This window comes from Balaenoptera physalus (assembly GCF_965194825.1).
Source record: "Balaenoptera physalus genome assembly, chromosome: 4".
NCBI lineage: Eukaryota > Metazoa > Chordata > Mammalia > Artiodactyla > Balaenopteridae > Balaenoptera > Balaenoptera physalus.
Genome location: NC_138891.1, coordinates 75,409,527 through 75,423,156, shown reverse-complemented (window position 1 = coordinate 75,423,156; position 13,630 = coordinate 75,409,527). Strand labels below are relative to the sequence as shown.

At 38.1% G+C, this 13,630-nt stretch overlaps 1 protein-coding gene across 2 annotated transcripts in view; it reads right to left on the bottom strand.

Annotated features, from left to right (window-relative positions):
* SNX4 (sorting nexin 4) overlaps nucleotides 1-13,630 on the bottom strand; it is a 65,840-nt gene that overhangs the window by 23,809 nt on the left and 28,401 nt on the right. For both annotated transcript variants that reach the window (XM_082458664.1, XM_082458665.1), the window contains exons 7-8: nucleotides 11,295-11,367; nucleotides 2,373-2,434 (exon numbers count right to left, since the gene is read on the bottom strand). In XM_082458664.1, coding sequence (XP_082314790.1) covers nucleotides 2,373-2,434; nucleotides 11,295-11,367 — 135 coding nt within the window. The remainder of the gene's footprint in view (nucleotides 1-2,372; nucleotides 2,435-11,294; nucleotides 11,368-13,630) is intronic.

The following is a 13,630-nucleotide window of genomic DNA, read 5'->3' as shown; positions in this document are numbered from 1 at the left end:
TTGGCTCACTTTTTATGAAATATTTTAGATGTAAAATGGCTTTCTGTTAATTTACTGAGTTAGCACAAAGGCGAATCTGTATAATATTTATCATGAGACATTAATGCAAATAATTTTTTTTACAATTTGATTCAGCCAAGTGACCTTTTATCCACTTGCCTCTCAAATTAACACAAGTCCATTTATTATTTACAATAAATGTACTACTTTTGAGAGTGTCTGATTTATGTTAATTATCATATGAGCATATTCCCAAGCTTAACTAGAGTTCCAGTTTTAGTATTCTTAAAATCAGGGCTGACTCACGCATAGATCTAAAAGCAGGTAAGTCGCACATCATGCAGCTGACTTGAATATGATTTGCCTTTCTTCCCATTATTCCTGTTTAGACATATACTCCTATCCTAGTTATGAAGAGTCTACATGTTTACAATATTAATATGCTTCTCTTAATTAAAAAAATCATATAATGCTGATACTGTCCCATCTTGCATTTGATCAACCAAGACATATGGATAACCTGTTACTCAAATTAAGTAAATATGTAGCCATATCTCACACTTGACATTCAAATAAATTTAATATGAATCAAAAATTTATGAAACCACAAAAATGTAGAAGAAATGAAAAATCTATTTTTTTATAATCCATAGTGGGGAAGACCTTATTAAGATATACACAAAAGTCAGAGGCTATTACTTTATAAAGGAGAAAATCTAACCACTTACATGTTAACTGAATTTAACAAATTGAGTATTTCTGTATATCAAAAACCACCAGAAGGGCTTCGCTGGAGGTGCGGTGGTTAAGAATCCGCCTGCCAATGCAGGGGACATGGGTTCAAGCCCTGGTCCACATGCCACGGAACAACTAAGCCCGTGCGCCACAACTACTGAGCCTGCACTCTAGAGCCCATGAGCCACAACTACTGAGCCCACGTGCTGCAACTACGGAAGCCCACACGCCTAGAGCCCATGCTCCTCAACAAGAGAAGCCAGCGCAATGAGAAGCCCGCGCACCGCAATGAAGAGTAGCCCCAGCTCACCGCAACTAGAGGAAGGCCACACATAGCAATGAAGATCCAATGCAGCCAAAAAATTAAATAAAAAAAAAAAGCCCCATACAGTTATTTACTGATAGCAATATATATTGGGGAGCTGTTTTTAAGTAGAAAAAAAGCAAAGTAAAACAAGTGAACATAGCAATGTATAAAATATGCTCCCTTTCCATGTTTAAAAAAACGGGGGGCAGGAGTGGGGGGTCTTCCCTGGTGGTCCAGTGGTTAAGAATCCGTCTTGCAATGCAGGGGATGCCTGCTCGATCCCTGGTCAGGGAACTAAGATCCCACATGCCGAGGGGCAACTGAGCCCGTCCGCTGCAATTACTGAGCCCCCGTGCCACAACTACAGAGCCCACACGCTCTGAAGCCTGTGCACCACGAATAAAGAGAAGCCCACGTGCCACAACTAGAGAGAGAAGCCCACGCGCCGCAATGAAAGATCCTGTGTGCCACAACTAAGACCCGACGCAGCCGAAAAATAAATTTTTTTTTTAAAAGGGGGGAGGGAGAAATGCACTTGTTTGTGTGTTAATATATACATTTATGGTGCTACATGTTACTAGAAGGATACACAAGTAACTCAGAAACTGCTATTAGTTGCCTCAGAGGAGGAGACCAGGGTGGTTAGCAGGCAGGAGGGAAGAGACTTTTCACTATATAAGCTTTTGGTCCTGTTGAATTTTGTGCTATATGAATGTCTTACCTATTCAAATATGTTAAATGAATTATTTTGATTAATTCAATCAAAAGGACTTAGAACATTAGCAAGGACATTTTTCTTACAAGAAGATTTGGATAATTAACTTCTAAAATGTCACAACTAAAACAATTAACACACACAAAAATTCACAAAAGAAAAAGCTCAAAAATAACCAAGATATGCAAGTTATCTATACAAATAAATATTCTAATTTACACTAATATCACCTCAAGACTGAAAAACCCATCTTGCAAAAGCCTTCAGAAATTATAAAGTGACACAAAGAAAGAAAAGAAAAAGAAAACCGCTAACTCTATATGACAGTGATTTCCAAAGGAATCTTCTTGGGCATTCTGCCAAGAAAGTAAAAGACACCGCTCACTGCTTCAGAGCAGTTTGTCTTTTATCTGCTCAACATATTGGGCTTCCTTATTATTCTTTATTTAAACAAAGGCTTTACAGTGAAAAGTTTGAAGACTACTACTATAGGACATCATTTAAGAAATAATCTTTTGCTTTCCAGAATCATATATTTTCAAGAATTATAGTTCTTAGGCAAAAAGCTAATTAGAGCTAGTTGTTGTTTATTATAAAAGTTTGCATAATGCTTACCTGAAAACTCGCCCATAATTCCCATGTACTTTATATACACCATACAGTCGGTCTGCTACTCTCTGGAATAAATATTCGAAAGAAATTGCTATGAAGTCAAAGTTACATAAAGATTACTTAAAAAAAAGATTTTATCCTCATTTAAAATACATACATATATATATATATATATATATATATATATATATATATATACACATGCTTAGCACAATAACCTTGAAAAATATGGAAAAGAAGCTTAAATCTCCCAAAGTTTCATCATGGGGAGAAAAAACACCTAGTGTTATCATATTTATGTAATAGCTTTCATATTTCTTCATACATATATCTATTTTTAATTAACGTTTTAAAATTTCCTATACCAAGAGTGCTAATATCTTTAACCAGCAGGTTACTATTACATACATTTATTTATTTATTTATCTATCTATCTATCTATTTACGGCTGTGTTGGGTCCTCGTTGCTGCACGTGGGCTTTCTCTAGTTGTGGCGAGCAGGGGCTACTCTTTGCTGTGGTGCGCGGGTTTCTCATTGCCGTGGCTTCTCTTGTTGCAGAGCACGGGCTCTAGGCACGTGTGCTTCATTAGTTGCAGCACACGGGTTCTAGGGCACGTGGGCTCAGTAGTTTATGGCTCGCGGGCTCTAGAGCGCAGCCTCAGTAGTTGTGGTGCACACACTTAGTTGCTCATGCGGGATCTTCCCAGATCAGGGATTGAATTGGCAGGCAGATTCTTAACCACTGCACTGCCAGGGAAGCCCCAATGTTACTTTTAATAGATACCACTTTTTTAAAAAATATTTATTTATTTATTTATTTATTTTGGCTGCGCTGGGTCTTAGTTGAGGCATGCGGGATCTTTTAGTTGTGGCATGCAGCTTCTTAGTTGCGGCATGAGGACTCAGTTGCAGCATGTGGGTTTTTTAGTTGCAGCATGTGGACTTCGTAGCTGCGGCATGCATGTGGGATATCTAGTTCCCCGACCACGGATCAAACCTGGGCTCCCTGCATTGGGAGCACAGAGTCTTACCCACTGGAGCACCAGGGAAGTGCCCCCATTTAAAAAAAGATTTTTATTTATTTTATTTTATTTATTTGGCTGCGCCAGGTCTTAGTTGCAGCATGCAGGATCTTTTAGTTGCGGCATGTGGGATCTAGTTCCCTGAGCAGGGATCAAACCCAGGCCCCATGTAGTGGGAGTGCAGAGTCTTAACCACTGGACCACCAAGGAAGTCCCCTGATACCACTTTAAATAGGTGCATAAAATTCCACTTAGTGGTGTATAAAATATATAAGCATTCCTTGTCAGATAGTTAGTTATCCCTAATTTTTTCAGTATTATAAATAACGTTGAAATGAGCATCTCTGAGAGCACAGTTTTTTCCAAATTTCACATTATTTCCTTAAGATGAAGTCCCCAAAGGGGAATTTACCAAGGAAAAGAATATAAACATTTTCAATTGTATTGACAGTTTTATATATAAACACTGCACACATGCAATATACTTTTTTTTTTGTTTTTGGCTGCGTTGGGTCTTTGTTGCTGCTGCACGTGGGCTTTCTCTAGTTGCGGCGAGCCAGGGCTACTCTTCGCTGTGGTGCGCGGGCTTCTCATTGCAGTGGCTTCTCTTGTTGCAGAGCACGGGCTCTAGGCACGTGTGTTTCAGTAGTTGCAGCACGTGGGTTCTAGGGCACGTGGGCTCAGTAGTTATGGCTCACGGGCTCTAGAGCGCAGCCTCAGTAGTTGTGGCGCACAGGCTTATTTGCTCATGTGGGATCTTCCCAGACCAGGGATTGAACCTGTGTCACCTGCATTGGCAGGAGGATTCTTAACCCCTGCACCACCAGGGAAGTTCCCAGGCAATATACTTCTGTGCTACTTTATCAAGTTAATGCCTTCTAACCAACTAAGATTAGATGTTTTAATAACAGTAGAATTACAGTTTAGGTCACTGAGATAAAATATGTACTGCCTAGAGACTTCCCTCGTGGTCCAGTGGTAAAGAATCTGCCTTCCAATGAAGGGGATATGGGTTCTATCCCTGGTCGGGGAACTAAGATCCCATGTGCCGTGGGGCAACTAAGCCCATGCGCCACAACTACTGAGCCCAAGTGCCTCAACTAGAGAGCCCGCATGCCGCAAACTACAGAGCCCATGCACCACAACTAGAGAAAGGAAAAAAAACCCGCACACCACAACTAGAGAGAAGCCCACGCGCCACAGCAAAGAGCCCAAGTGCTGCAACTAAGACCTGACGCAGCCAAAAATTAAAAATAAATAAATAAAATAAATATTTTTAAAAACTACAAAAAAAAGAAATTACTGCCTAGCCATTCACACAAATTTTACAAAAGACAAAACAAAACACCATATGCAGTAATCTCCTATACTTTCCCCCAAAGTGCTATGGACATGAACTAGATCAAAAGTCAATCCCACATAAAACCCTAAAAAAGAATTCCTAGTATATAATTTCCAAATGTAAACCCTGAATTTACATTCAACCCCTCTAGTTCCTTACTCAAACATGAGTAATTTGAGGAATCAGGCATTAACCATACAATAATTCTTAAACCTTTCAACACTTCAGCTTAAACTGAATGAACCACATTGTAAAAACCTGGAGCAGGCGTAGGAGGATCATAAAATGTTTTCCATCTCTCCTTGACCTGCTAGACTAGAGGGCAGCACACTACAGGTCTGCAGCTTGTTTTTGTAGTCTTACTGGAACACAGTCATACTCACTCATATTAGCACTGTCTATGGCTGCTTTCATAGCAGGGTTGAATAGCTTCAACAGGGACCATATGACCCAAACAGCTGAAAATATTTACTATCTGGCCTTCAGAAAAAGTTTGCCGACCCCTGTACTAGACTCCACTTTCAGGACAAAGTTCATAGTCTTTATTATGCTTGAAACTTTCCAGGGCTGTCCACAGACCTCTAAACTAATATCTCTGGGATGTTATTTCCCAATTATTTTTTGAGAGTCCTATAGAGTGTCAACGGTTGGTTGGTTGTTTAAAGTGGTTCCATTGTCAAGTAAGTTTGGGAAATACTGAGATTAAAACGTTTAACAGGTTTTTTTTCTGCAGGACTTTTTTGATCTTTAACACTATATATGAATCAGGACTATTGAGAGAGAGTTGGTTTGCAGTAGGGAACATGTTACAGGACTGGCATTCCAAAGAATATAAAACGGAAAATGTCACTCTAGACTACTAACTTTTGCAGATCCTCATACTTTTTTTTTTTGGCCACGCTGCATGGCATGCAGGATCTTAGTTCCCCAACCAGGGAGCGAACCCCGCCCCCTGCAGTGGAAATGCGGAGTCTTAACCACTGGACCGCCAGGGAAATCCCTACATCCTCGTACTTTTAAAGATCAAACGTCCTCCTGACAGCTGAGCATTTTATCATCTACCTATTATATTAAGTATAGAAGAGAGGGAAAGAGCTTGTTAAATAACCACATAAGAATAAAAACTAGAACAACTTAAATACAAAATGCATACACAAAATAAATGTTCAAAGAAAGTTTCTGAATCCCTGGTATTTAAAAGTTGTTTTTTTTTTTCTTTAAATTTTATCACTCCTGGCAGCTGATACAAAAGGAACTTTTACCATGATAATTAGAGCTCTGGAAAATACTCTGGTCCATAGAACATGACATAAAGAGGCAAGAATTCTCATACTCCAGAAAGGTGAGCAACCACACAAGGAACTACTCTATTGGTGAATGAGGCAACAAAGAGCCACTCAGCAGTTGTTACTGGACCAGCAATGTTTCTGGCATGAACTACTCATGAAAACAAATTGTTCTAGCCAACCAAAACATGAGATGATTGGTATCTAGATCATCAGGCAGTGAGAAAAAAGATGAAGCGAGGAAAAACCAGAAACTATAGACAAAAATTATCATTTCTAGAGAAAAGTAAAGACAAAAATGGCAGGTAAGTAAATCATGAATTATTAAAACCTGAAACCAGATTAATTCAGTGGTCGCTGGTAAGCAAGAATCATGGTGCCAGGTAAAGGGGGGCGATACACAATGATTTAGTCTACACTGCCACTCAATTTCAATTCTGCTGACAAGCCTTTCTTTTTGAAAAGTGATCATCTGACAACTGACAGGGGAGGACTGACACCTAGCAAATAATATGACAACAGAAGAAATCTGACAGACTCATCTTATCATCCTCCCCAGTTCTGAATCATCTGCAACTATGGTAAGAATGCCTTCTCTATCCTCACTGAAGTAGTAGGGGATTAAATGTTAAAAAGGACACAAAGTCTTAGGACAGTCTATTAGATGATCTTATTTTAAAAATCTGGACACATAGCTTTTCTTTTGAATTATCTCCTAAGGAGGCAATGATTATGAGATTTAGGACTCCTGATACTACTGCCAAAATCTTTCCCAAAGGAACTGTATGTAATACTTTACACAATGCCGCTGTCACCAAATATTTCACAAACACTAGATATTACCATCTTTATATATGACTACAAATTAAATGTTAAATAGTGCCTCAATAATTTCAATTTACATTTTTAGAGTATTAGCAAAGTTAAACATTCCTCCTTTCCTTTTAAATTTGATTTCCCCTAGAGAGGCAGCAAATATGATTGTAGGAAGTAAGGGATTTGGAGTAAGACAAATGTGAATTCAAATTCCAGCTCCTGGGACTTCCCTGGTGGTCCAGTGGTTAAGAATATGCCTTCCAATGCAGGGGGCGTGGTTCAATCCCAGGTCGGGGAACTAAGATCCCACATGCCAAGGGACCACACACAGAAAGGAGCCCATGAACCACAACAAAGAGCCGGCATGCCACAACAAAAGATTCCGCATGCCGCAATGAAGATCCGGTGCTGCAACTAAGACCCGTCGCAGCCAAAATAAATAAATATTAAAAAAAAAAAATTCCCGCTCCTTCTTACTTTAGGGTTTGACTTTTGAGAATTTATTAAACTACTCTTAGCCTTAGTATTATATCATTCTCTTGGAAATGTGGAAATGAACCTCATCATATGACTCTGAGGATTAAAGAAGATGGCATTTGTAAGGTTTCTGGCAATAAGCAAGGTGACTCAATGAAAATCAATTCTCTTCTCCCTCAATCTACCTGAATTCATGTCCTCTGTCAATATATCATTTGTAGGTGGTCAAGAGCATGGGTTCTGGAGTCAGACAAAGGTTTAAATTCTGGCTTCATCATATCTATTTATAGTATAATATTAGGCAAGTTACTTAACTTCATTTGCCTCTGCTTCCTAATCTATAAAATGGGGACAGTTACAGCACCTACCTTCAAAGGGCTACTGTCGGAATTAGGTAAGAATAACACAATATGCTTGGCTGATATACAACAGTAAATAATTATTAGATTAGCATTATTTTCCTTTTGTCTTAACACACTCATTCATATAACAAATATTTATGTAATACCTACTATGTGCCAGGCAGATATTCCCATTTTCTGGCAAAGAAAACAAACTCTGAAAGGTTAGTGGATTTGCCTGAAGGACCTGGTAAATGCCAGAGACAAGTTTAAATCCAGCTCCTCTCAGTCTAAGGCCACCTGCCCTTTCTGGTTGTTCTGTTTTGACGTCTTAAATATTAACTCTTTAACCTGTTAGTCACTTATTTTTTGCCTTTTCTACTTTCAAAAGAATTCTCCTTGTCAGAAAAGATAGCCAAATAATTCTACTTTCTCTTCATCTGTTAACAATTCATCATCTGTCTCAAACAGTGTCTAAGCCTTCTCCTGACACTCTGAATGTTACAAAAAAGCCCTCACTGTGGTGATTTCTGTGTTGTTTGCAGGCTTCTGTCAGTGTTGGGCTCTAAACTTCCATTTTTAACTGGTATGTCACTGTCTATGACTAAACAGCCTTTCTCCTAATTTTAGAACAATCAAGATTTTAGCTATTCTGTATTTTCCATTGGCATTTATCTCATTTATAGAGTCAGAATTTCAATTTCACTCACAGAACAAGTGCTGCCTTTCCTTTGAGGAGCTCAAGCTGTCTTTTATGTCAATTAAGTATCTGAAGCCTGTTTTCATAAAGTTTAGGGTAAATATATCGATACCCAGAATTCTCTTACTTGTGTATTGTAAGCTCTCTGATGACAAGGTCATTTTTCTTTAAAGGTCATATTTCTTGTCAAATATACATTACTAACCATTTCTCCCTGGCTGGTTATAATTAAATTCAAGAAGTAATTTATGTTACTGCTCTTCAAGATTTTTTAAACATAAAACTGTCAGCACATACATCCATTTATTCATCCATTCAGTGAATATGTAGTGGGTGCCTACTCTGAGTCAGGCATTATTCTAGGGATCTGACAGTGAGAAAACAAAGCTCCTGCACTTGGGAGCTCACATACACTAGTAGAGGAGATAATTAACAAATGAGTACAGAATACAATGTCAGTGTTGCTATAAAGACAACAGTGATGACAGAAAATGACAGGAAATGATAGAAAACTGCATCGTATTTTATATAGGATGCTCAGGAAAGATGATTTCTCTCAGGGGGCATTTGGGCCAATAACTGAATGACAAAAAGAAAACAGGCCAAGAGAGGTTCTTGAGAGTGGGGCATGGGGGAAGAATGGTACAGGCACAGGAAAGAGCAAATAAAAGCCCTAGGGCAGAAACAAGCTTGGCATGGTTGAAAGTAGTTAGAAGGACAACAGGGCTGAAGTGGAATGTACAAAAAATAAAAAGGAACATAGGGGGCTTCCCTGGTGGTGCAGTGGTTAAGAATCCACCTGCCAATGCAGGAGACACGGGTTCGAGCCCTGGTCCAGGAAGATCCCACATGCTGCGGAGCAACTAAGCCCGTGCGCCACAGCTACTGAGCCTGTGTTCTAGGGCCCATGCGCCACAACTACTGAGCCCACACGCCACAACTACTGAAGCCCATGTGCCTAGAGCCCATGCTCCCAACAAGAGAAGCCACCACAATGAGAAGCCTGCACACCACAACGAAGAGTAGACCCCACTCGCCACAACCAGAGAAAAGCTCACATGCAGCAACGAAGACCCAACACAGCCAAAAATAAAATAAATAAAATAAAATAAGTTAATTAAAAAAAAAGGAACATAAAAACAACTGTGTGAGAGACTCAAAATTTTTATTTAACATCACAGTTAAATTTTGTCATGATCTTTAAAGATTATTAAGTATTAATCATACTCAAAAATATACTTTCAGCAGAAAATCAGATATAATCACTATCCTATCTTGAGTTTTGACAATTTTCTTACTTGCTTTATGAGAGCAGTCACCCATACCTTCTTGCAGGCTAGATGATCTGCAGCACAGTTTCACAACAATGACAATTATTTCCTCCCTCCTTTAGATCTCACTCAAATTTACTACCTATGCTTCATGGATTTTCTGAGTGTTTAACTGTTAAACTTTGTTCAATTCACTCCTCATCTCTGCTATTTCTGATAAATCTGATTCTGGATGGTTTTTCTGCCTTGTCCCTTAGCTTCTTCTGGGCGTGAAGGACTGCTTGAGAACATCTCAATATCTGGGGTTAGTCCTGTGACTGCTTAATGGTGTACCTCTGCCTGCCCTAGACTCTCAGAACTGTTAAGCTCCCTGCTACATGATGCTTTCTACAGGGTGCCCCCCTTCCCTTTGGTTGAAGGCCTTTAAGGAGGATACGGCTTTCATAATCAGATAGACTTCTAATTTGAGTAGATTCTCCAAGTTTTCTGGCACAGAAGACAAAGCAGTATGAAGTGTTCTTCCAGTCTTCTGGGATGTCTCTGTCCCCACCTCCAATTTCCACAAGAACTGCTGCCTAATTTGTTTAGGTAACTTCAAAGCAGCTCAGGGCCTAGAAATTTTATCTCATTAATTCACAAGTCCTTTCCAATACCCAGTTCTTGACTCTACCCTAATAATTCTCACAGGTAACTTTTTTCCTGGAAAGTATCTTACAATTTTTTTAAGAAGTCCTATAGTATTCTGAACGGTTACACAGATTGGGCCAATACGAGGATACTTCAGAAGAATTTATTTCCCTTGCTCTATTTTTTTTATACTTATGAAAATCTTCAAACATACAAAAAGCAGAGAATAGTAAGATATACTCCCATTTCCCAACACTCACCTTCAACAATTATTATACAGCCAATCTAGTTGCATCTAAAACTGCCCCCACTCTCCACTCCTTACCAGTAGACCCTTTCATTAAAACAAATCCCAGATAATATATTTCATTTCAAGATGATGCTAATCAGCATAAGATATAATCCTACACCTGGTAACCCAGCGTCTTTCAAAGCCTTTAAGGAGAGTTCTAAGGTTCCTCTAGGTTACCCCAAAGGACCAGAGTAGATGACACAACATTTTTCAGGTACTACATTAATTTACCCAAAAATATTTTTCTCCCATGTCTGTTACAGCCAAACTGTATAAGCTAAGTACAATCATTATTCGTAGATTTCTAGTCCCTTTTGTCAGAGCAGACCATTACCCTACATAAATTTATTTAGTATAATTTAAGAGCACACAGAATGGCCTAACACAGTGTTAACTATTCAGCAACCTTAAAAAAAAAAAAATTGAAAGAATAGGATATCATATGTAGATCTAAAATCCTACACTTAATTATATTCCAACACTGAAATGGTAGGTAGGCCCTTTGATAAGATGTCAAAACAACCATATACAGACTACAGAGAAAACTATAGGCTAAAATTCTTCAAGTTATTTATGCCAGAAAACATTTCACATTTTTTAAAAAATGCAATTTACGTGATGAACACACCAAATTTGAATATAAAAATCAGTTATTCATCATAAATATCTTCCATTACTTAAAAACATAACGATTAAATGAGAAGCACTTCCTTTTTAATGTCTGTCAAAAAGTTCTTGGGGACCACTTACAGCTCTGACTCGAAGAAGATGTGAGATGACAGACTGTAGTTCATCACTGTAGTGTTTTAGTTCTGTAAATCTCCTGAAACAGGAAACAAAACATCATTTTTCTCATGAAAAGTCAAAAACTGAAAGACAAAACAGCAGTTCCTGAGAATAATAAAACTGATTCTATTTAACTATTTGCTAGCCTTAAACATTTACACACCGATGCAAACTCAGAAAGTTCTAAAACAAAATAACCATATTTTCTCCAGGTATTTTTAAAGCCAAGAAAGATGTCATACTTCATAATTTACACTGTGGAACTGAGATAGAGATAATATTTGTTGGTTTGAAAACAGAAAAACAGGAAAAAGTTCATGGTGCAAAAATTTTATGGTGCAACCATAAACTCATTGTCTCTAACCTTAATCTTCATGCTGCTCAGTAATCTTTGTTTCTATAATCTGATATCTGCCATTCTCCGTAAGACCTGAAACTTCTATTACCACTGTTCTTCCAGCAATGTAACACCTGACCTCACCCTCCTCAAAAATTTGTTTCCCTGACATCAGTGTTAATTTCTCATGATTTTCCTTTTACTCTCTGGTCATTCCTAAAGTCTCCTTTGCAGGACTCACTCCCTTCACTCATCTCTTATACTGCCAACTTTAGCATGCAAAGGACTTCTGAAGTGTTTGCTAAGAACACTACTGAGGGCCTCTAAGTAAAAGAGGGCATGAGTAACCACCACAACTGTACACAGAGGCCCTACTGGGACTCAGGAATCTGAATTTATAACAAACTCACTCACAGGATTCAGATGCTGACAATCCTCAGATTACACTTTGGAAAATGCCCTTCAAGCACTGGCTTCTTTAGGATTCAGCCCTAGGTCCTCACCCATCTTACAACCAATCTTTCAATCTACACACTCTATGTGACTTATTCACAAAGCTTCACAATTATGATCTACATGCTGCTGAACTCCAAATATATAACTCCAGCCCAAATCTCTCCTAAAAGCCATTATCTATGAAGCCAACTAACTAGCAGACGTTTGTACTTGTTTACATATCCAAAGCTCAACTTATCTTCCCCTATCCCATCAAATCTCTCTCCTCTATTCCCTAGCAGTTTAAACAATGAAACCTAGGTGCCACCTGTATTTCCTTCTCCTCTCTTTCATCCCATACATTCTACCAATCACTCAGTCTGCCTCCTAAATATTAGCCAAATATGGCCACAAAAAAGTAGAGACTCAAGGTCCACCTCCTCACTACTTTTAACAGTCTAGTTTGAATAAAAATAAACATGCATGAAGAGGTATCATTTGAAACCTCTGAAACAATCTTTCTGGTTTTCTAGATTTTAAGAAAGAACAGAATGAAAGTATTTTAGTGATACAAACTATTTCAGTAATGGTATGAATAATAATTAATCTATTGGGCCAGATAGACCTAGAACAGAGATTCTGTATATTAAAAATCTGTTACAACAATGACTGATATAATTCTCTTATCTAAAACTTAAGGCAAACAAATTCTATTACTAATTATACATTAACTATATACTTGAACAAGAACTTAGGAGCAAAAAACTGCCTTGTTTATGTTATTGGTCATATCACATTTAAAATTCTATATATAATATGGATATTAAATAAAATTTAGCAATCTAGAAAAGCTGGTAGGTCAGAAAAGGGAAGACAAACATTCAGTTGACAAAATATTTTTCATTAAATTAAAAAACATTCAACTGACAAAACAATAATATTAAATATTAATTTAAAAACTGTCTCATCTACATGCTCCTCTAATGAATGTACATTCACCAATGTCATAAACTTTGCTGCTTAGGTTTTCCAAAGCTTTTTTGGAGGGTGACATAATTTAGTTCTTAACCTAGAGAACATCTCATATACCATGGATGTCATTATAACCCTTATAAAAACCTCAGTGGAACCTTAAATGCATATTACAAAGCAAAAGCCTTTCTGAAAATGCTCCATATTGTATGATACAACATTCTGGAAAAGGCAAAACTATGGGAACAGTAAAAAGATCAGTGGTTGCCAGGGCTATGGGGAGGGAAGCATAAACAGGCAGAGCAAAGAGGATTTTTAGGGCAGTGAAAATACTTTTTATGATACTATAATGACACATACATGTTCATTATACATTAGTCAAAACCCATATAACATATAACACCAAGAGTAAACCCTAATGTAAACTATGGACTTTGAGAGGGTAACAATGAGGCAATGTAGGTTCATCAATCATAACAAATGTACCACTTTGGTAAGGGATAATGGGGGCGGCTCTGTGCCTCTAGGGGCAGCTGTGTAAGTGTAGGGGCAGAGG